The 24,309-nt window shown below is 35.3% G+C and overlaps 1 protein-coding gene across 4 annotated transcripts in view; it reads right to left on the bottom strand.

Moving 5' to 3' along the window:
* ERC2 (ELKS/RAB6-interacting/CAST family member 2) overlaps positions 1-24,309 on the bottom strand; it is a 521,691-nt gene that overhangs the window by 104,483 nt on the left and 392,899 nt on the right. For all 4 annotated transcript variants that reach the window (XM_056338313.1, XM_056338316.1, XM_056338314.1 and 1 more), the window contains one exon: positions 16,163-16,228. In XM_056338313.1, the coding sequence (XP_056194288.1) occupies positions 16,202-16,228 (27 nt within the window). In that variant the 3' untranslated portion in view covers positions 16,163-16,201. The remainder of the gene's footprint in view (positions 1-16,162; positions 16,229-24,309) is intronic.

The following is a 24,309-nucleotide window of genomic DNA, read 5'->3' as shown; positions in this document are numbered from 1 at the left end:
GGTAGATTTTTCTATTTTAGACATATTTCATCAAACTAATAACTAGATACCTGAGGGCTGCAATAGCCATGACTTTAATTTGGAGAAAATCAGTTGCATCTGGGGTAGGAATGCAGATTATGAACTATCAGTAAAGACATAGTAAATTTCTTTTATTTTCTGCTTTAATTATTTTGATTCTCTTCTTAATCAGAGAGATTTGAAAAATATTAAGACTTGTAGAATTAAAAAAAAAAAGTGGTTTCCCCAATTAAAAATCAAAATGTAACATGATACATATGATTTAATATGTTGGGTTTTTTTAAATTGTGTTTGCAGGTGAGCTTATCCAAAATTAAGGTGTTCAGTCATAACAGAAGGGAAATGAGAAAATGGAAACAAAAGGAACCTAAAAAAATATAATGGTGGATAACATCCACCAGAGAATAACTTGAAGAGGGGAAAGAAATAATGACTATTTTTATCTCTCTCAGTCCTTTGCTGTTCTCCTCATATCCTAATTACTCCCCTGAAGATAACTCTTAGCATACTACTTACTTACCACTTTCATTGGATGTAACCCAAATAATGTATTTTATCATTCACCTTTTCACTCCATCATCTCCGATGTTCAATGTGCTGGAACAAACTACACCTCAACTCGGTGCTAAAACTAGGCAGGTTTTTCAGCTCCTCCCTACTTCCACCTGCCTGAAAACATCCCCACTGGTCAGTAAGCCTGTCTCTCTCTCAATCACATACAACAATCACAGGTTTGAAGAAATCCCTTTTTTGTCAGTCTGCAATCTCAGAAAGCCAATTTCCAACTTCATAATCAATCTCTTCCTTAGCACTGACATCACCAGTCCCAAATCATCTTCCCTCCTCATTACTGACAGTGCAAATGAAAAAGCAGAAGCAAAAGACAGCACATTATTTAGCCAATATTGTTAACTTTTGATCCAAGCACAGCTGAATCAGTAGTTTGATGACGATTCAGTTCCTTTATAAGAATGGCAAAACTAAAAATAAATTATTATTCTACAAGGAAGGAAGCATTTTTCCTACCACCTCATCATGCTCCATCTCTGTTACGAGGGATACCTGTATCTTGCTGTGATAACCTTGATCACTACCTCATACAAGTTGTAGTGTTGTCATAGGCCCTGGAATATTTAGCAATTTGACAGAATCCACACAATTCCCAAGGAAGTTAATTACCACCAAGTTTTAAAAGTAGTAACATGATCTACTATCAGAATCTACATTTCACCATGTTACTTCTACATTGGATCACATGATTATATCGCCCCAAAAAACCATAAAGGGGGACAAAATCAAATATTTTTAAAACACTGATTTGATACCATATTGTAATATAAATTTGTACACATCACATATACAAAAGCACTGACTGCAACAAGACACTTGCAAATGAAACCAGGATTTTGCATGATCCCACTTCCTGTAAGTGGTTTACAACTATTTTTTTCCATTTTAATCCACTATTTCAAAGCAGCATCTGGGCAAAATATGCTTTTAATATATCCCAGTGATTTATTTATTGCTTGCAAAAATATTTGGCAATAAAAATATACATGCAACAACTTTGTGCAAAACTGTTGCAAAGACATTCAGAAAAGCTAGTACTTGTAAAAGACAATTAAGGCAGCAGGCAGGCAGTAACATGTATTTTGAATGACACAGCTAAGTTTCAACAGCAGCTTCCAGGGAACGTTTACATTTGAAAAATCCCTACTTTGACCTCTTTTTCCCCAGTTTGCTTGCTGGCAGATAGGAGTACATGACAAATGAACCTAATTTAAGTGGACTGAATGCCAGATTGCCTGTTAAAAAAGAGCACCTGATTGTACATTAGGTGAGAGGTCAGTGACACTGAACACCAGCAGGTGTAATAACAACCGCAGGCTTTTTGTAAAGGAAATGCAAACAAGAATTTACCCCCAGGCATTCAGGATAGTGCCTGTCTGCTTAGGTACCAAGTGATTGGCAGGCAGGATTGCACATCAGGATACTTGGTGATGCTTTGTTAAGTTATATCATGACCAGACTTTGAGCAGTATGTCATGAAAGATGGAGTCTTTAGCTAAAATTATAAACCACAAAACTAGTCACTGAAGAAGAAAGCAGCTTTTCCACTATTAAAAAGCCTCAAAATACACAGAATAAATCGTTCTGCATCTCAGCACCTGTTTTCTCCTTGCTACAAAGCCTTTATTCATCTGTCATTTAAAAACACCAGTGTTGGAACTACCCGATCATTAATCTCTGAAACATGTGCCAAGAGAATATTAGGTTCTCACAAACTCACAGACTCTACCCACCATTTGTTAGAAGAATATAGAAAAACAATAAGTAAATAAGATTTTAAAACAGTGTTATTCCATCTTATTAAACTACATTAATTTGTCTAACACTTCTCCTGCAGATTTCGAGGTTTTATATTCCAACTACTGCTTTTTGATCTAAGGAAAAGTGATTGGCTAATAAACAAAAATTTTCTTACATGGAAGCTTGCTAAAATTGCATTATAATACCAATACCAAAGCACACAATTTGTTGCGACCACAGTGCAGTCTTGTAACAAAGACAGTGTCCGGTACAGCTTTTATAGATTTGGTGGCTTTATTTTCTAGAATATCACATCCACACTTTATTTCTGGAATGTCTGTATCTTTTTTGGTTAAGATTTATTTATTTCATGCTTTAGAATCTGGCAACACATCTTCGTCTGTTTCAAAAATCCAATCCTGATATTAAGAAGAATGTAGAGTTCTTGGGTTATGGGATAAATATTTTAGTTGACTTTTGTCAGTGGGATCCTAGCAAAAAAAAAAAAAAAAAAAAAAAAAGGTATGTGTCATACATATACCCACTTTTCATCTCACATAACAGAAGTATGAAAAAAATAGTTCACTTACTAATTAGCTTGCTGCTTTTCTTTGTCTAAAATACATTGTTCTGAATGATGACATGGCAGATCCTGCTTGGTGGGAATGGTGGCTTGATTATCTTTCATATAAAAATTAATTTTGAATAATTTTTTTCTTAGGGTTATGGTCTATCAGACATCCTAAGTGAGGCTACTTATTAAAAAGTCACTCATTGATGAGATTTTTCTATCATATATGTAGCAAAATACAGCAGAGGTGTTTTATATTCAGATTTTAGTCATTATATTCTGATTTGTACTAGAAAGCAACTAATAATCATGAAAATGAGAACAACATAGCTAACACTATCTCCACTTTAAAAGTTCTTGTGTGAATTTTTGTCCTAAAAGAAGTCAATGGAAAAACAGAGTTTACTGACACTAGTGTGTTACTGTCCTGTAAACTCTTCAGAACAGTGGCGGCTTCATGTGCTACATCCTTCCTCTTCAACAAACATGTATTTGGCACATAATAAATAAAATTAGATGAAACCATGAGAAAATAAAGACTTCTAAACCCAGTATTATACTTCAAGAAACAAAGTGAAACACCTACTGTCATGTTACTTCTGAAGTAAAAACAGTCTGTGGCTTACAGATCTTTCAGCTGGTCAAGTCTGTTTCTGAAGGGCTTTGATGTACAAACCCACGCACAACCACACCCTACACTACTGTTTCACCATACTCACAATTTATAGTGCAGTTGACTATTAACGAATTTCTCCAAATACAGAAAGCATACACACCTGAAAAATACATAACAGTTTACTTTGGAAAGAGCTTATTCTCTGAACATAAAAATGCAGTTTCATAAGGTGCTTAGTCATTTTTCCGTTAGAGAATTTCATATTCTAAGACGGTTTAGGAGCAACTTCCACACAACAGATCACATAACTTCCTAAACCTGAATGCACAAAGACAGCAATTGAAATATTTCTAACATCAGATTATTAACTGAAGTTTGCTTTGTGGGTGCTAAGCAGATACTTAGTTTTGTCCAATCAGCCTATTTAGGGGACAATGTACTTAAGTGTTAATCACCTGCTGGGTGGTGGTGGGGAATCTATCCTTTGATCAAAGGGAGACATACTGGTTTTAATTTACATCCTGTCTCTCTAGCTCTCAACTGGCCTATAGCTAGAGGGATTCATTTCAGGATTTTTCTTTATTCCAAGTGTTCCGTTACTTGCCGTATACCACCACCCAAGACATCAGGGCTAAAACCAAACACTCTTTGTGGGACACCCATATGACAGACTTCAAAATGGAAACAATGCAGCTTTTGAACACTTCGACATCAGATCAAAGTTTGACAGACAGAGACAAGGAAGGAATCAGTACATTTAAACCTAACAACCCTCAAGGAAAACCAAAGTACATTGGTAAAAGTATAACTGACATTATTCATTTTGTCTTGTGAGCATGTAGTTAAATACAGCTAGAGAGCTCATGGTTTTGCTCTATCAAGTACCTTTTTCCTATAACTAAGGCAGGGTTCTCACCCAACTTGTCTTAAAATACATTCTTAGAAGCTACACTGCTTTCAAGAGGGAAAGAAAGGGCATTTCTCTTGTGATTCTGACATTGAAGGGACCATTTCCAGATATAACTTTCCCAAACTTTCTTCAAGCAATTAGACTGTATCTGTGGAGGATTCACACACAACTTTAGTAGTTTTCATAGTAAGACCTCTCTCTCACCTATAAAATGAAAAGACAAGGTACTCTAATACTTTGAAATATTTGAACAAGTAGTCTTCACTTCTTTTAACTAAAAATTACAGAACGTACAAGTAAAAGAGATGTAACAAAAAAAAAAAAAGAGTTAGCTCTCTAAGAATGAGCCCTTCTTTCTCTTCCAACGAGTTGCAGGCTTTTTTTGGCTGACAGGTTTAATTCTAAAACTTTTACTACTAACAGGTATTTTTTTGATCATTTATGATTTTTCTTAAAATGAATGGAAATTCTGAATTTCTAAAAGTTCTAAATATTTTACCATCTATTAAAGAAACACTGGAAATAAATTACAAGTCTCAAGGTAAATTGACTTGCAACACTGCAATTGTAAAATAGTTCATTTCTATTCTAAAACAGTTAACAATAAGATGGTTTCTTATTAAAAATTCTGCCACTGAGTTCAGAAATCAAGCAAGTTTACAAGAAGAAGTTTTCCTAGAAGATGAATGATCACAATTGTGTAAAAGATGGAACAAAAGCTGAATCTGGTCTGGGAAAGAAACCTAGGAAAAAAGAGTAAACAGACTTTAAGCAGCTTTTAAAAGGATGACTCGCCATTCACAAATATTTTACAAATGAGTGCTGCAGGATCGATGTAAATTTCTCAGCAATTCTGTCAGCCTCAGGTAGAGTATGAGTGAGGGTAAGTTGAGTGGATAAGGAGTTACGTTTTCATTAAATCTAACTGCAGATTTAAATCATAACTACAGCATAAAGTAAAGCAGAGAAGAAAATTTAGAGACTTGGTAAAAACTTCTTTCAATAGTATGGCATTGAAGGCAACATTGGATCAGGACTTATTATAAAAAAAATTTTTCTAAAAGGTTTAAAGCTTTTCACCTTTATCTGTCCGTGTCCCCGTCCCCGTCCCCGTCCCCCAGGTAGGATATAATACTTTACATCAAAAAATGTAAAGGCAATCTCAGAGCACTTTCCACCTAAAAGGCTTGAACACAACTTAATTCAATCAAAATGTTAGGATCTGTTATCACTTACACAGGTATAAATTCCTATAGGAGTACAGAACCAATGTAAGTCGGACCTAAAGCCCTTAACTGCCATAATCAAAATCATCCTAGCTAACAGAATTCCTAAATCATTAAAAACTTACCTCAGTGTTTACATTTGACCATATCCATATTCTTAGAACTAAAATGAATCCTCATGAAAAGCTCACATGCAGGAGCCAGGTCAACAGATGTAAAACACCGCACAAAGAATGTGACTGTACTGCGCTGCTTTGATGGCTCCAGCAAATAAAGACTTCAGCCTCACACACGTTGAGAAACGGTAGTCACTCTTAAACGCTTCTAGATAGACTTTGAGATCTGCTATAAAAAGCAAAGCTTTCAGTTTTGTTTGAGATTTATCACCTAATGTATTTCAAGGTCCGTGAACCATGTGTAACAAAATTAATCATATTACCATGATTGGCCCAGCAAAGACTTCTTGCAAGATCTATCAAAAAAACCTCAAAAACTCCCACACAACAAAATAGCCCAACAAAACAAAAAAAACCAAAACCAACCAAAAACCAGTTTGAAAAACTGGTTTCCTTAGAATTTAACACAGATTTACTCTCCCAAATTATATCCCCTGCATAAAACGGAAAACATTGTTTATTACTGATCTCCATGCTTGCATCTGGTAAAAATATGTCTATCTGCAAAACGTACAAAGAGTTTCTGATTCTGATTACTTAAACAAGAAAACTGGACTGGTTTAATTTAAATTATTTTAATAACCTGATTACCTAGATTGGTGCAAGAGCCTTTGAAGAAAAAGTGATTTCAGTAAGGGTCACTTTGTTTTTAACTTATGGACATCATTCTCTTCCAGACTGAGCTTTTCCACTCAAAGACATTACCACCACTAGCTGCTCTTCACTAACCATCAACTGGATGTTACCACAGGTTTCGAGAGAAAGCCAGAATGTCAGAGCACTGGCTAATCGACACTAGGCAACGATAAACAGGCTTGGCTGGTGGATGAGTATTCACCACTATAAGCTAACCTGGCTCAGTTTGCTTGAGGTTGATATGGGATCGATGGGAGTGATTTCTTCCCTTGATAGATCTGGGAGGGTAACAATCTCTAGCAGAAAAATAGCAATAAGCACCTAAGGGTGGGTGGTAATAATGTCTTCAGCAGGCACAGCTGTTCATAGAGGTGTCTGCCCATGGCCTAAGGCTGTGGACAGATATCCTGATCTATATGCAGATATGCTGTTGAAAGATATTTCTGCTGCTTGTCTCTCACCCTTCTGAGACTATTACTTCAGATCTTCCAGGAATGCTGTTCAAGTGAGTAGCTTCCTCATTTTAGACAAAAAAAACTGGTTTAAAATAAAACTAGTACACCAACTGTTAGCTAGCTTGGCTTATTTTTGTAGAAGTCAGAGACAGGCTGAAGAAGAGCTCATGATCTGGCCAGCCAGATGATCTCAAAGGCTCCAGGAGGGAACCAGTGAAATCATCACTGCTTTTCTGGAAAGCAGACATGTAAACATCTTCACTGGTGAACCGTCTATAGCAAAGATCAAAACGGAAGTAAAATGAAGCAGCAAGGCGCTGCAATTTGTAACAGGCAGAAATATTCCAACACAACAACTAAAGCTGCTCTTTGCCTCATGGCCTCTTGACATGGACAATTAGCACAATAAATTTTTTGAACACATGAGAATATTGATGCCAAAATGGATGCCTAATTAGAGTGGGACAGAATAGCAAAATAAGCAATGTTACAGGTAGGTATTACTTAAGTATTTCTAATCCATTACATTAATATTTGCTGCTAGTGCACAAGTATACAAACAACTTAATGTTTTTGATAAAACTTGATACTGAACTTAACTAGATCACATGAATAAATACTTTTCCTAGATTTCTGTACTGTACTCTTTGTTAAAGAATTATTTATAAATTATCATATTTCACCCATTGATTCAAGGCTTAAACTCAAGACAAACTCATCCTGCCCAATGCCTTTTCTTCGGCACAAGGGAATGGCTATGCAAGCAGTATAAACCTGCTGAAACAGCAAAATACGTTTGGTTTTTTTTTAATTTGCATCTACAGCTCACTCAGCTCAGTCTGAGCTCTAGAAAACACACCCAGATGAACTGCTTTAATTATTGCATGTGTGTGATCTGAAAATCTGATTTGAAACCCCTGCCAGATAAACATGAAGCATGGGACAGGGATGTGTCTAAAAACTGGCTCCAGGACTTGTGGCTGGTAGGACTGGATACTTCTGATAGCAGTCATCACCTATCAAGGCTGTTTCTTGAGGAAATGAAGAGACTTATCCAATGACAACTGGTATGTCATTGATGTTAGGTCACCATGGTGAGATTTTCCTTTTATTTTTTTTTTTTGTCTTAAAAAAAGAAAAAGTAGAATTATAGCATTGTAACTAACAGAATTAAAAGAATTAAAAATAACTAAAAGAACTAAAAATCGATCATAGAGTCATAGAATGGTTTGGGTTTGAAGGGATCTTAAAGATCGTCTAAGTTCCAACCCTCCTGCCATGGGCAGTGACACCTTTCACTAGACCAGGCTGCTCCAAGCCCCATCCAGCCTGGCCCTGAGCACTGCCAGGGATGGGGCATCCACGGCTGCTCTGTGCAAACTGTGACAGTGTCTCACCACCCAGACAGCACAGAATTTCTTCCTAATATCTAATCTGAATCTGCCCTATTCCAGTTTAAAGCCATTACCCCTTGTCCTATCACTACGTGCCCTTCTAAAAAATCCCTCTACAGCTTTCTTACGTGCCCCTTTAGGTACTGGGAGGCTGCTGTAAGGTCTCCCTACAGCTTTCTCTTCTCCAGGCTGAACAATCCCCACTGTCTCAGCCTGTCTTCATAGGACAAGTTCTCCAGCCTTCTGATCATCTTTGCAGCCATCCTCTGGACTTGTTCCAACAGTCTATGTCCTTTTTATGTTGGGGACCCCAGAGCTGAATGCAGCACTCCAGGTGGGGTCTCATCAGAACAGAGTAGAGGGGGAGAATCACCTCCCTTGACCTGCTAGTCATGCTGCTTTTGATGTGGCCCATGATTCAGTTTGCTTTTTGGCTGCAAGAGCACATTGCCAGGTCATGTTGAGCTTTTCATCCACCAGCATCCCCAAGTCCTTCTCCTTAGGGCTGCTCCCAATCCATTCTCTGCACAGCCTGTAATGATACTGGAGGTTGTCCTGATCCAGGTGCAGGACCTTGCACTTGGTCATGTTGAACTTCATGAGGCTTGCCCAGGCCCACCTCTCAAGTTTGTCAAGGTCTCTAGAGATGGCATCTCCTTCCCTCCAGCATGCTGACCACATCACCCAGCTTGGTATTGTTGGCAAACTTGCTGAGGGTGCATTTGATTCCAGTACAGACCTCTGAGGAACACCACAGGTGGACATTGAGCCATTGACCAAAACTCTTTGAGTGTGAACACCCAGCCAATTCCTTACCCACCAAGTGGTCCACCTGTCAAATCCATGTCTCTCCAGTTTAGAGACAAGGATGTTATGTGGGACAGTGTCAAAAGCTTTGCACAAGTCCTGGTAGATGACTTCAGTTGCTCTTCCCTGATCCATCAGTGCTGTAACCCTGTCATAGGAGGCCACCAAATTTATCATCAGGCATGACTTGCCCTTAGTGAAACCATGTTGGCTGTCACCAATCACCTCCTTATCTTCCATGTATCTTAGCATAGATTCCAGGAGGATCTGCACCATGATTTTGCCGGGCACTGAGGTGAGACTGATCAGCCTGTAATTTCATGGGTCTTCCTATATCCCTTTTTAAAAATAGGGCCTACATTTCCCCTTTTCCAGCCCATGGGAACTTCACCAGACTACCACAACTTCTCAAACACGATGGATAGTGTCTTAGACACTGTATCTGCCAGCTCCCTGAGGATCTTCAAATGCATCTCATCAGGTCCCATGGACTTGTGCACCTTCAAATTCTTTAGAGGGTCTCAAACCTGATCTTCTACAGCAGGTGGTACTTCATTTTCCCAGTCACTGCCTTTACCTTCTGCTACGTGGGCGGTGTGGATGGAGCACTTGCTGGTGAAGACTGAGACAAAAAAGTCACTTAGTACCTCAGCCTTCGCCATGTCCCACATAACCAGGTTTCCCATTTCCTTCTGGAGAGGACCCACATTCTTCTTGCTGTACTTCTCCTGTATTTTTCATAAACTTCCCAGATAAATTTATACAAATCTCATGTTTATTCAAAATTGACTATTTTTTTTTAATATTTTAGTAGCTAACTGTAAAATCTTACATTCAAAAGTTTAGGTCATATGACCTTTGATTAGGTCTTTAAGTCAGGTGGTACTTCCAGCTTCCAAACAATCCAATTCCAAAGGGAATGCTGTGCTGCCAGTCCCATATTTACATACTCTAATATTCACAAACAATTGCTTGAAACTGTTTTCAAGACAAATAATATTAATACAAATATAACATGCAATTAATTGTGGAATTCATCTCTTTAAAGCAGATTTTCGCTACTTTTTTCAAGAAGTCAGCTTAGTCTCAGATATTAAAATATATCTAGATTATCTGATTAGTTCTTTCAGTGTGAAGTCAGTGATTATCTTCTGTTTACAGGAACTACAATATTTCAAAACAAAGTTTAGCTGTGAAAATCATACAGCCTTTTCTCACTTTCTATGGTGTTAACAATTGCTCTCGTATGTTATTCATTTTTACTATAGAAGATTATAAAAGAGCACAGCTGATGATTGTAGGCCCTGTGATTGCTGTCTTCAAGATGAATACATCAAAAGCTTTGAACTCAGTTCATCAGCTACATTTTCAGATTGTTTGCACACCTTCTGCACCTGCAGTGAAGTTTCCCATTTGCCAAGTGATTCACATATCTCCAGTGTATAATCATTAAAAAATAAACAAATACATACAGATAAATAAATTAATATGTAATTTTAATTAAAACCTTCCGTCTTTGCCAGTGGGCAGTTAATACCTGAAAATACTAGCAGTAGTATTGACATCTTTAAGAAAAAAAGACAACTTTTAAACTAATATAAAATTTCCCAATTAAAATAAAAACTGCAAACATCCTTCATTATGAATAAAAGCATTTTAACAGGGATGGAGACTAGTTGCAAAGCTGTCCATAGTTTGCAAAACAAACATTCCTAGGGAGGTTCCTCCTTTTGTTTAGTAAAAACCAAGTTGCAGTAAAACAACAATCATGTCTAAAACTCAGAAATCCAAAATGCCCTTGGGCTCCAGTCAGCGTAGCAACACCCATTTAGCTAATTAAGCATAGAGCTAGTATTCATACACTCTGTGAGAAAATTAAAACGAACACTGCAAATAGACATTCTCCTTATTTTTCCATTGCTTTGCATGCTACTGAGACTCCATTCAAAGTTAACATGTTTTTTCCAAAACAATCTAAACAGAATATCCAAACATAAAGTAAAATAAATTATTTACAAAAATCTTGACTTGAAATAATGAAAGCAAAAAGCAGAACAATGGCTAATATTTAATGTCTTTAAACATATCCTTATATAGTAACATGACCAAATTACGTTACGCTTTATACTGCTATTAGTAAGGACATCTTGAAAGAGAACTGTTCACCACATCTCAACAAAGACAAAGCTAGACACCACATTTGTTTTAAAACAGCCTTCTCCTCCTCCTCTCTGAAAACACACAAAATGCATCCAATAATTAGAATCAAAAAGTGAATATTTGCCTGAGCAGTAATTAGGAAGCTTTATTTTTTCCCCCAATCTGTAGACAATTTCTGATTGTAACATTTCTTTTACTGAATGACGCTACACTGCTGCCTCCTGAAAAATGCTTCCACAGTGTCTACTAAGGCAAAATTTGAAAATTACAGACTATGTTCTGCTCCTAAATCCAAATTTAAAAGACTAGTTTTATGATTCTAGTTTCAAAAACACTAGACATCATTTGCTGCCCGGCACAAGTTTCAGTCCTTCTTTGTTTTGGGTGTGAAGGTAATGCTGTTGTAAGGATATAGCAGACAACACATTTATCCAAACACTCCTGAACATCTTTTAAAACATCTGATTTACTCCACATCTGACAAAAACTAATGTCCACCATACTGTACAAACAAAATACAGTACAAACAGGTTTTGTGTTGATTCCTATTACATACGTGGACAACTTGTAGTAAAGTCTTAACTTTTTTTCCAGTGTCTGCTGCACTTCAGTGGTAGGAACTGGCAAGGAAAAACCCAAGCACCTGTGTTGTGCCTGCACACTTCAGCTGTGCCACGAAGTGTATTTTCTGAGTCACATGGCTTCAGTTACCCACGACAGAATGCTATATAGGCCTAATTCTTAAAACTTATCAGCACCTCCTGATATTCTTTTTTTTTCTTTTTTTCTTTTTTTTTTTTCTTTCTTTTATAAGGGTGAGGAGAGGGGAAGAGAACCTGTTTCTAACAAGCCCAACCAGTGCAGCTATATGTGCTACCAAATTTGCTGGCCAGCGAGATTTCCCTGAACACCTCATCTGTTCCTTGATGAGTAACCAGCTCTCTATAACTTTACAACACATTCTTGTCCTGCCACTCTACATTTCCACCATCGTTTCATGACATTCCTGTTTAGTATTAGAGTACTTTAGTGGTAAAGTTTAAAAGCACTTCACTGATTTTTAACTTATTACCTTTTAAACAGCCTATGCTGTCCTTACTAAGGCACAGTACTACCTCATGGCCTCAGGAAAATTTTTAACTGTCTAAGACTATCTGCATGGTACCTACAACAGTGTTAGTAACACTACATAATAAGGATAAAACTCGACTTGAAAAAAACAAGTTCAGAAGCTAAACATCTTGGTATCTCAGGGGGGTTTTGTTTTGTAGAAAAAAAAAATTCCTCTGAAAGAGAAATGAATTCCAATTCAAAAGCATATAGTTTATTTTACACTACTGTAACAAAAATTAGATTATGATTCCCTTCATCTCTTGATAGTCAGTTTTCAAAATTAGCGTCTACTTTGTACAAAGTTTTTTTCAAACAAAACAAATGTGTCTTTGAGACTCTAAGACAACATTAATGTACTTTGGTTCATAAACAAAAGTGTGCATTGCAATGGAACTGCTGCGTCTACAGTTTATATAATTTAAACTGTATAACTACAAATTACAGCAAATATACAAACTATAATAAAGGACTTTTTTATAGAAATCCAAATTCTTGCAGTTCAAATACTTTCAAAATTAAATTGTTGCTAAAATTATAATTTCCTCTCCAACACAAAATATATCCCTTACGTTTATACTCATTCGGTCTCTCAGTTTTCTCTTGTTCACAACTAGCTTTTGATAGAAGTCTGCAGTAAAAAACAACTACAGAAAAGCTCTTCTAAAGATATACACCCAATTTAATTGTATTAAGTCTGTGTTTTAATATACACTCAACTGACTGAGAGATTTAATTTCCCTCAGCCCTACTACTTGTTATGAAAATCAGGAGAATACGAGAGAAGAAATATGGTAAAAACATGTTTAATCCCATGAATTAAGGACTGTTTTAAGAGTCCTTACATTATGAAGACTGAAATCAGCTCCTTCCTACATGGAGATGAAATCCCCATCTCATTCCCATTCCATTTATCTAGCCTCCACATCTATTTCAACAGGCTGCTGAAAGTTCACCAGTTTGACCACTCATACACTCTACTACTGTTATGCAAAAAGAGTTGACCCATCCTGCCTAATCCTGCAGCCACAGAGCAATGAAGATAACCAAAGTGAAGGGTGTACCCATGGTTCCTGGTGGTGAATTGTTCTGGAAGTTTATCACCTTGCCTTGGTGAGAAAAGCATGCAGACTCCTCTTAGGTGCCCTGTCAAAAACAGGATAGATTGCTCTGCAGTGAAGAGGTTATGTCCAGAGCTTTAAAACTCTGCACAGAAATGGATTTACTGTAATCACTTACTCACATATTCTGCTCATGTTAACAATGCCACTCTTAAATAGTAATGTAACATTCAAGACAGTTCATTTCACCCTGATTACTAACCATTTGGGTTATTAAATTCACTTAGCCTTGAGTCATATGCATCCAAGACAAATCTTGTATGTCTTAATTAAATAGCAATAGAAATTATTAAAATGTTCCAAAAATTGCAGGCACATCATCATAAAACAGCATCATAAAGTGGATTCTAAAAGGAATATCATACAGCAAGTTGTAATAATAGACCTAATTTGTTTACAAAGCAAACAAATGTGTAAATGTGTGGTTTACAAAGACAATATCTGTAAGATTCAACTGTATCAGCCTTTTGTTGTTAGTATTGATTGTAAGTAGAAACAGGAAGTAATTCTGTTATCAAAACCTTTCATTTCCTGGACAGAACCAAGGCTTTAGTCTATGTGGCAGGAAGTACCACAGAAATATTTTACAATCAAGTGATTTTTAACTGCTCCTCTGCTTAACCATCAGGAAGTAGTAATAAAGACCTCGAAAGTATTTGATGTCATAACTTTTACTCCTCAAGAATACTTCTGAGAACTAAATCCAGTTTTTCTCTGGTTTAATACAAGAGCTAAGTAGCTCAGTTCTACCTGAGCAACCCCCACTAATGAGCTAGATGAGTGTGGACTACAAACTCCTGTGCTCGCATAGCGCAACCAAGTTAACAACTCCCAAGTCTGTGAACAATACAAAAAATTATCCATTATTTTTTCTAAGTATACCTTTGGTAAGCATCTATTAACAGTGACTATGAGGAAGCTTAGTATTACCACATGTATTTTCAGAAAGGTTTACAGGTCTGGGACCTAAATTAGTTTTTTTTCCTAGGGAAAGAGATCTATGACATGAATTTTCACCTTACGATAGCCATTCCACTAGACTCATGGCTATTCTACCCACAAGGACAGGTCTACTCATGAGTTCAGTCTGGAGGACAGCCTATGCCTGCTACCAGCTATTTGTTATACTAACTTTGCTGTGTTCCCTCACCTGAAAAAAAAAGAGCTAACAAGTTATTTGTCAAGGGTCTGCTATATAACAATACCAGATAAATTATGTTGGCATTTGAACAAAAGAGTAAGAGAGGAATGTCTGGTTTTAAATTTGAAATATATATGGCCCTGGAAAATAAAAAAAGATCTGCTCTCCACACCCAAAACAGAATAAATGATGCATACAACCTGTCCAAGCATGACATTTAGAATTGAATCAAAAAACATAAAACCTAAAAAGGTTTATAACTACACTCTGATAATCACAGTGCCCATTATTTTATTTTACAAATGTTGAATGTTAAACTTCTCTGTTACAGAAAGCTTCAACGTTCAATTCATTATTTTTAAAACACCACACAAATTAATCATTATGGATAGCACTAATTTTGCATCTCACAAATATTCTAAAAAGTAAGTATATAAGAACAAAAACTATTTTTGAGATTTCATTCCTGTCAAATATAACAACTGACTTGTAACATAGCTTATAATACTACTGGAAACAAAACAAATGATACAGTCTTAGACTTGGTGTGACAGGAGCCAAAGTAGTATAAAGCATTGCAGCTTTAATAAGACATCAGTCTTTACTTATGTGAGTAGATTTTACTACTCTGAACAGTCCCACAGCAGTAAATAGAGTTGTTTGAGTAAAAAGTAGTGACACAAGCAACATTCTTTACAAGCAAACCACCAGCCCTGATGGTCTTAATGTTGAGACCACAGTGATCACGAGCTACAAATCACCTATAGCTTCAAAGGCAAGCACCTGAAAAGTGGATATGCATTGATCAATAACTGACACAGTGACAATACAGTATTTACTCATAATTGAAAGAGTAAGTATTTGAAAGACTGAAAAAAAATAAACTGCACTTTATACTCCTAAATATGACGAATAAATTATTGTATGGATGTTAAACCATCAGATTACTTCAGGAAAAGAGCATGTATTGTATAGACAGATTATACTTTCCTTATTAAGCATCTGCTGCTTATTTTAAAATTTTGTTAAAACATTTTAACTTAATAGGTAGTCTCAATTTTTCCATGCATATTATAAATTCTATTCCAGTAAAAATGTACACTTAATCTGTGCCAAACTTTCTAAAGTATCCAACTTTCGTACTCGTTCTGCAAAGATATCAGTTTTTTTACAGGGCTTTTTGAGATGATATAGCAGATCAATACTAGTTTAAAGAAATTCTTATCTACTGAAAAAAGGAAATTGTTTAGACAGCTACAAACTTACAAATACACTCCTTTTAAATTCTCGTACCTACCTGCACTTTAGCCACAACAGGCTATGAAAAAATTAAACATTAGACCATTAAACCATTAGACATAGTTTCTCATTGTTCATTACATATGAGAAAACATTTTTTACAGTGTTCACAAACACACTTGTCAAGAAACACACAGCTCCATGCAGTTTAAAATAAAACAAAAAAATGAGACTGCAACTTGAAAGAGATAGGAAAGAGAGTTTCTCACCCCTCAAAATAAAACTGGAACTTTGGTTTATAGGAACGGCTATGCCCATATACCCTCCTCGTCATCCTGTGTGCCAGACATTAGGAGATGCACAGAGAAGATGTTAGCATTGGAATGAAAGAAGAAAAGATTAGTTACTTTGGTGCACATAAAATCTTCTTAGCTGTTAAAAACATGATTTATTTTTTTTTTATAAACATAAGCCATTGAAAACAACTGAAAAAGTTTGTGCTACATATACAAGAATCTGCATCTACAGAAACCAAAAATCCAAAACGAGCGACATGAACATTTTCCCCACCCAGTTAAAACAGTGTGTAGGAAGTAGATCATAAGATTAAATATTAAAATATTACCTATTTTTTCATTGCATGCAATTGAAACCAACAATGACAGCAGAAAAAAGATCAAACCTTCTAAGTAAGCAAAGTAATTACTATACTCAAATTGTCTTACATTACGTTAGGTAAAAATCTACAAAACTGCTGAGGAATCAAAAGAATCTATCATTAGCAAAGCACACTTTTCTAACATGCTATCAATTAAATTATCTTTTAAACGATCCTTAAACACTACATATTGTTAAATCAGTTTCTCTCCTCTTTTCCATTTTTGAACCCTTAGGATTAATCATTTATTTAGAGTTTTAATGATAGATAACATTAATGGCAAATACAAAAAAATCGTTACAATTTCATGAATTTGTTTTCAAAAGGGATTACTTTACTGTAGATATGCTAAAAGCAGAAGGTCTTTCTTTACATTTATTATAAACTTGAAGTTAAAAAGAACAAAATAAAAAATATGAACTAAACCAGAAGAGTGAAATATTCTTCACTGGATAAGTTTACTGAAGATTACGTTTTTTATAATGATTCTTTATCTATGCACACACAGATGTGTATGTGCATATCTATATCCATATATAGTTCTAATGTGCCAAAATCTGATGTGATACTCAACTTTTAGAACATAGAGGTGCACAACACAATGTTTTTCATTCAACATGGCATTTCAAAATAAAATAAAATCTTATTAGTTTAGATATCATTAAAGCTCTTACCCATTATTTTTTTAGAAATGTAAAAAAAATTACATCCTATAGCTTTCAAAACTTTGAAAGTTAGCTGGTGTAATGTATTGCTGGCACTCAATTAAATCTAAAGCCTAAATAAAAGGAATGGTAATTAATTATGATTGAAACAGACAGGAATTTTAGCCTGAAAATATACACTGCCAGTATCACTACTGTTCCTAGTCCATTCTTGGAATAAAAAAGAGCTCCCAGATGTCAACTGTTATTAAAAACCAGATGTTAAGATAGATGTCTTGCATGTTGCTGAATTAAGTAAAGAAATCTGACAGTCCACTATAAACTCAGCTATCATTTAACACAGAAGAAATGTGGGTAAATTTTTTAAGGTTAACTTGGAACACGCCTTTAGTTATAAGGTCTACACAACTACACCACAGAGCAAGGAGAGAACAAAGCCTGAATATTCCTTTTTATTTTTGAAACAAAGGGACAGATTCTGTAAAACTTCCAATGAGCTGGCTTTGCCTCACTGAAAATACAAGTCCTTCCCTTTGAATTCGACAGCAGCTACTTTTATTCAGGCCTACTAATGCTAATTGAACTGACTTTGAAGTTGACAAGAGTTTTGCCAGAGTAAAGGCTGAAGAAAGACTGAAGGATTACTTTTCCACTGAGTAGTTTGATCCTATTTCACTAACAGAATGCATTAGGTTAATCTTTGGTGATATCTTTAAAAACAGCAAAAATCAACAAAATGGGCAGCTCAGTACATTTCCAAATGACTCCTCCTAACTACCAACAGCTGTTTTGCTGTTTAGTGTATTGTAATTCTTCAAACTGGCAGACATCCATTTTTACTTCAATTATTTGTGTGATCTTTTTTTGGAAGAATTCTAGAAGAGTTAAAAAAATCAAATATTGTCAAATATTTTTAAAGAGTATTATGGGAAATTACAGACTATATACTTTGACACTGATCCTGATATACAGTAAGCAATAGATTAGATGCTGGAGCTCAGTTAATGTCAGTCAACGTCAATTTATTGAGTACTGGTTCTGTCAAAATAACTTTCTATCTTTTTTGAATTACATAGAGACTCTTTTGATAAGGCAAGTGCTTTGAAATAATATGCTGAGATTTCTGTAGGGCATTATGTGCCACAGGACACAGTGTCAGCAAAATCAGTTCTATAGAGACCGAATCTTGCTGGAGAAGGAAGGGGACCTGCAGATACCTTTACCCATCCCAAACTTGTTCTGAAACAAAATGTTTCAGATCCCCCATGATCTGAAACAAAAGTCCGAGAAAAACTGCTTGGAAAAGTAGATGTATTCAGGATTAGCTAAATAAATGTTATCAGCCACACATATGTACGACTGAAATCACATATACAGTGTCATTATTTGAAAATGTACAGGGCAAACTTAGGGAACTGTATCTAAAATGATGTCAAAAAGGACTTTACAGATCACGGTGGAAGTGAACATGCAATACAATGTTGAATTTACAAGGACAAATACAGGCAGAAAAATAAAAATCAAAGAGTTTGCTGTATTCCTATGCAGTAGCATAAGACAATTAATAGAATTACACATCTGGTGCTCATGTCATACTTCTGTGACTATTTGAAAGACTGTAACCAGATCAGGAAACAGCTGCAAAATTATTGAAAAATAAACTTGGCAGTGAGAAACAAAAGACACTCAACCTAACTGGTCACTCGGAAAAAAAAAAAAGACTGACTGATCACGATTAACCAGCACATACAGAAAAGGAGACAGCTCTTTTCTCTAGCAGGAAAAAAACTAGATAGAGATGTATAGGATGTAATTACGTTGCAAATATGGTAGATATTTTTGAATGGCACATCAGTTCTGGATGACTTGAAGATTTTATATCAAGGCTTAGACACTTTCTAAAAGTTATGACTAACTATTCAAAATTACTCAAGAAAATTACAGAGTTAACAAAGAAATTGAGTGGTCAGATCCAGATTATGATCATAGTCCACTTCACTTTCAACATCTACAATTAATAAAAATCCTCTTCCATCTTTTTTTCTCACATCTGCTTTACTGAGAATGTCTGTGCCATGTTCTTGTTCTGTACACAAAGAGTTTAATACATATTTTCCAATTTTAGTGATTAGCAGGTTCATAAAAATAATTAAAAACAGTCATCTGTTTTGACAGACAACTGAATAGAAAAAACAAACCCTCACTGCGTTTTAAATTTTTAATACTGAGCAACCTCAAAACCAGTCTCAATATACTGTCTTTTTAAAAAAACTGATATCTATATCGTATTTTGACTTGATTTATACCTACCCCAGAAAATCTGCTCATACCTAATTTTTAATTCCACACACTAATTATTTATAGAAGATAAACAGACTTGCACTAATGTAAGCAGAGCTCACCCACTTAGCATCCCTATCAAAAAGCCCAATGTCTCATAATTATGTGCTTTATTACCTAACATGTTATTATTTAGTTAATTATCTCATATATTCATGCTAGGTAATGCACTGACCTAAAAATACTTGGTGAGTGATGACAGTTGAGGAGAAAAGTAAAATTCCTAGAGATATCAGATAATGTTGACCTTTTTTTGATTAAAAAAAGTAGGATTAAAACAAAGAACCATAATTTCGTGATATGTGCTCTCACTTCTTAATTTAACAGAAGCCAGAACATACAGATGGAAGACCTTAAAGAAATACTAAAAGAACTCGTTGATCACTTACTATTACCATTATGCAGACAGGTTGTTTTCAAGCCTGTACTACCACCTTCCAGCGCACTGAATCAGAGTTATTCTTGTAATTCTGCTGCCTGCTATTCTGAGGAGTGGATATTTAATGGTGCAAATCCTAACTTACTGTTACAGGCTTTACAGATTTTTCTTTATGGACAGGAACAACTAGCCAAAAGCAGCGGATAAAAAGCACATAAGAATCAGTACTGCGGTTCTCACAGGGTTTATGAAGAAACTGTTCTATCGAGAAGCTAAGGTTTGTTACCTCAATGCAAACAATTTAAGAAAATACAGAATTCTTCACTGATGTTCTGAGACAAATGAAGTTCATTACATATTTTTGCATTCTTGACACACTGAGAAGCAAAATAAAAGTTATGCCTTATCATTTATTAATATTGGATCAAAGGCTTCCAGAAGTATGCTTAGTCTTTCATATCAGTGTGTATCCTACAGAATCATTAATCTATGGCCCTTTCAAACAATAAACTATAATCAAGCAATTTTTGATTAATGCTTGTGTACATTAACTGCTTTTTAAACTTGGATCTTTCATTGGTTTATATGGTCAAGAAAGAAATTTGATGACAAAAATTGCAAAGCAAAATCTCATTTACAGACAAGTAAAAAGGGAAAAAAACCCCAAATTTAAGAAATGCCATTTGAATTGACAAATTAGTATACACAATTACTACAAAATCTTTATAAGTCAAGTTATCAAATGCCTTGAATTTTTAGGACTGACATTCAAGTCTCTAATTTGGACATAAATTTAGGTACAGGACAGTGGTATAATCTCAAGTACTATGAAAGCCTTTGTACATGAGCTATTTATAGATTAATAATTCAATAATTCTATGTCATCCTCTTGTTAGTCCCTACTTTTTTCTTTGCTGCTACTTATCATATTTGCTTAACATCTTAAAAGGTATATCCAGTGTTACTAAATATGATTTACTGTTCTGTTCTAATTACCACAAAACCTAATGTTAAAACCTCAAAACTGACTTCAAAGTAGCAAGATGAGGAACTTAAAGAATAGTGCTTGGAAAACACTACACACAGATGTAGAAAGCTTGTATAAAGGTGTCTTCTGTTTTGTTACTGAAGTGTATCTCAATACAAGTTTTGCAGGCACATTTCTCGGCCATCAACTCTTTAAGGTTCATCAGTTTCATTAGTAAATTTGAGACAGTGGCCTTCAGATAAAAGGGGCTACATTACACAGCAGGTTAGAAACAAAGGATAACTTTAATCATGGTTTACATGGTATCCAAAAAAAATAAATGATCAGATGCCAGAAATTATAAGCCTATTCATAACCATTCTGCATATAGCATACTCTTGATTACTGGAGAATGTTAAATAGTTGCAAGAGGTTATATTTAGCGGTGTGTTGCAGTAACAACAGATCTATAGCCAATGCAATTGGTACAGAGAATCAGCATCTGTACAATACACCTAGCTTGGGGGGGTACTGTGGGTTAATTTCACTCTGTCACCAAGACTGAATTCCCTTTAGCAACTTAACTGGTTTGGGGGACCTTTTGGAATGCATCTTACAGTTAAATTTAATCAAAAAGTAATTCAGTGTGCCCACTCCAACTCTTCTTCTGGATATGAACCATAGTGCAGTAAAAGGGAACAATCAGGAGATTTCATTCAAATCCGCACTGTTGATCAGAACTAAAACCCTAATATAGATGCACTCAAAGACTGCAAAATTCTGCATTATGATGAGGCCCACTGGTACACAAAATATGGTTAACTGAAATGAGGAATATAGTGAAACTGACAAAAAAGACACTAAACACTTCCACAAAGCTGAAGAACAGCACGTTTGCTCACTTTTGTGGCATGCAAGTATCTTTATAAAATCCATTCTTTCAGTTAAAAGAAAAATAAAATCCTAATCTCCTTTTAGACAAAAGCTTTCGCAACACAGGCAACATTAAAAATTTGATGAGTTAAGCTTTTCTGGCTCTCTTCCCACAATAGAAGACCCTTCCTGACATGGCTCATCACATTTCCCTTTCATGTGCTGGCATGCTAAGAATTAATGTCTTAACTGGGGTTATAAATAAATCTAGTGATAACCTGCTCATCTCTTGAACTAACTTTCTGATGACTGATTTATGCTACTCTCCTTATTATCTATGGCTACTAATGGGTCATTAAACATGTAACTACTGGCTCTGGACTGTGAAACTGTCCTACTTACAGCAAAACAATTACATTTACAAATACTAATTTCCTCTTGTGACACAGAAATCAACCTGCTAAGTAATGACGTTGCTTTCAAATCAAGAACTTAGTAAAAAATCAGAGTCTTTCAGACCTTAGAGAGACTTTTATCAGCTACTCGGTTTCTAGGACCAAACATAGCTGAGGACTAATTTCATGAACTCTCCATACACAGAACAATTGACTACAGAAGAGTTTTGTGCATGAATGATTTGAAGAACCGAGCCTGTAACTGGAAAGGGGAAAGACTAAGAGTGGATTTGTTTAAGGCTTTGGTGCATAGAGTTTTAGAAGGTCTTTGGTTTACGTTTCATTTGTATATTCAAAAGTTGAATAAATCTTAAAAATTGCTTCGGTAATATGGATTTATATCACAGGTCTATTTTCAAAGCTATCTGTAACAGAAGGGGTCACAAGTAACCATGCATCACCCAATTATGAAAATGACCATAAAACCCATCTCACCATTTGTTCTATTTGTATATAGTTAGGTTAACATAAAAAATAAATACTGGCAATGGGGTAAAGTGGAAGGTTGTTTCTGACCACTTACTTTACAACACCCAGACTAGCATTAACATAAGATGTTTCACCAGATACTCATGCATTCTAAAGCTTTATCACTAGATGAAGCAGAAACTCAATGCTTCTTACAAGAAGTGGTCCGTGAAATCAGATTTGCAATGCAAAAATTTATGGTCCTCTTTGTAGTGAAAGCCTGTGACATGTTATCTCGCTTAAGTAACCAGCACCAGATATGCAACTTTTGTTATCAAGTTACTGTCTCCCAGAAATGCATTTTTGGCTCTTTCAGCTGGTTTAAAGACCTATTTTAGACTATGATAGTGGCAGCTAATTTTTCTAGTAAGAAATATAAGATAAATGTAAACCTCTATATAAGTGTTGTATATTCTAACACACACATTCAGGGGAAATGAGGGGGAGAGGTTTCTATAGCTAAACATGATCTCAAAAAATTCTTCCATATGTGGAAAAGACTGCAAAGCTAACATATAAATATAGATATATATAAATATACACACTGAGCAGTATGTATACATTTACATCACATTCATTAAACCTCAAAACATAAAATAAATTCATTTCTGTAAGCAAAGGAGAGGTATAACTTTTCAATATATAACATCCATCTCCTGTAGGTATCAGACAGCAAATCCTATTTTCTACTTCTTACTTTTAATACAACTCCAATTTAGCTGATCTCTTAGTCAAATTACAAATTTAATATAACTAAAAGGTATGCCGAAAAATCATCTGGCTACAATATCATTACAATTAAGAGGTAGAAATAACAAAAGCCTAATGAATACTACAAACTTCTATTGGCTTTTGCTTGCAATGGGAAACACTGAGTAGAGCATAATGTTTGTAACTGTAAAACGACATGACACCAAAATCAAGAACTAGAGTATCCCTGAAAGATAAATTCAAACTCAAAACAGACTCTTCCAAATGTCAAGGTTCTTTCTTATGTTCCATCACAAGTACAAAGTAATCTACAAAAAAAAAATTTTGAAACCAATCATATTATCCTTAAAACATGGGCAAGCCTCTGTGGAAGATTATTTCGGTTTTCTTTATAGGGTAAAATAGACAAATACCTAGACAGATGTCAAGGCACGAAAAATTCTCTGTATCTACTGAAATAAGCATATGATAACACTTAGTGACTTTTGGGAAATGCTTAGACAGAAATTACATCCTCATTAGAAGAGAAGTATTTGCCATTCAGTAGCATGTTTATAATAAACAGTATAGCTATGATAACTGCCTACAATCTAATCAGAAAATAGACTTTTTAATGGTGACCATGATACAAATAGGATTTTATTGCATTCAGTTCAACAAGTCTGAACAACATGTGATACGAATCACAAGTTCTCTGTTCCAGAGGAAGAATACGTGTAGCAAAGATGAAAAATTAGAGGAAAACTTAAAAACGTGAAAGCATTTATATGACTAATTTGCACTGCACTCCTGAGATCTCAAAACAGTAATTAATTCAGCACAATACTAGTTATTTACAGTGGCTATGCCTGGGATTGTTTAGACTGAATGTACCGAAAAGCAAATCTTGCCCTGCCCAGA

The sequence above is a fragment of the Falco biarmicus genome, chromosome 4 (assembly GCF_023638135.1).
Source record: "Falco biarmicus isolate bFalBia1 chromosome 4, bFalBia1.pri, whole genome shotgun sequence".
NCBI classification, from domain to species: domain Eukaryota; kingdom Metazoa; phylum Chordata; class Aves; order Falconiformes; family Falconidae; genus Falco; species Falco biarmicus.
The sequence above is the reverse complement of the archived record's forward strand: the minus strand, read 5'-3'. Positions and strand labels throughout refer to the sequence as shown.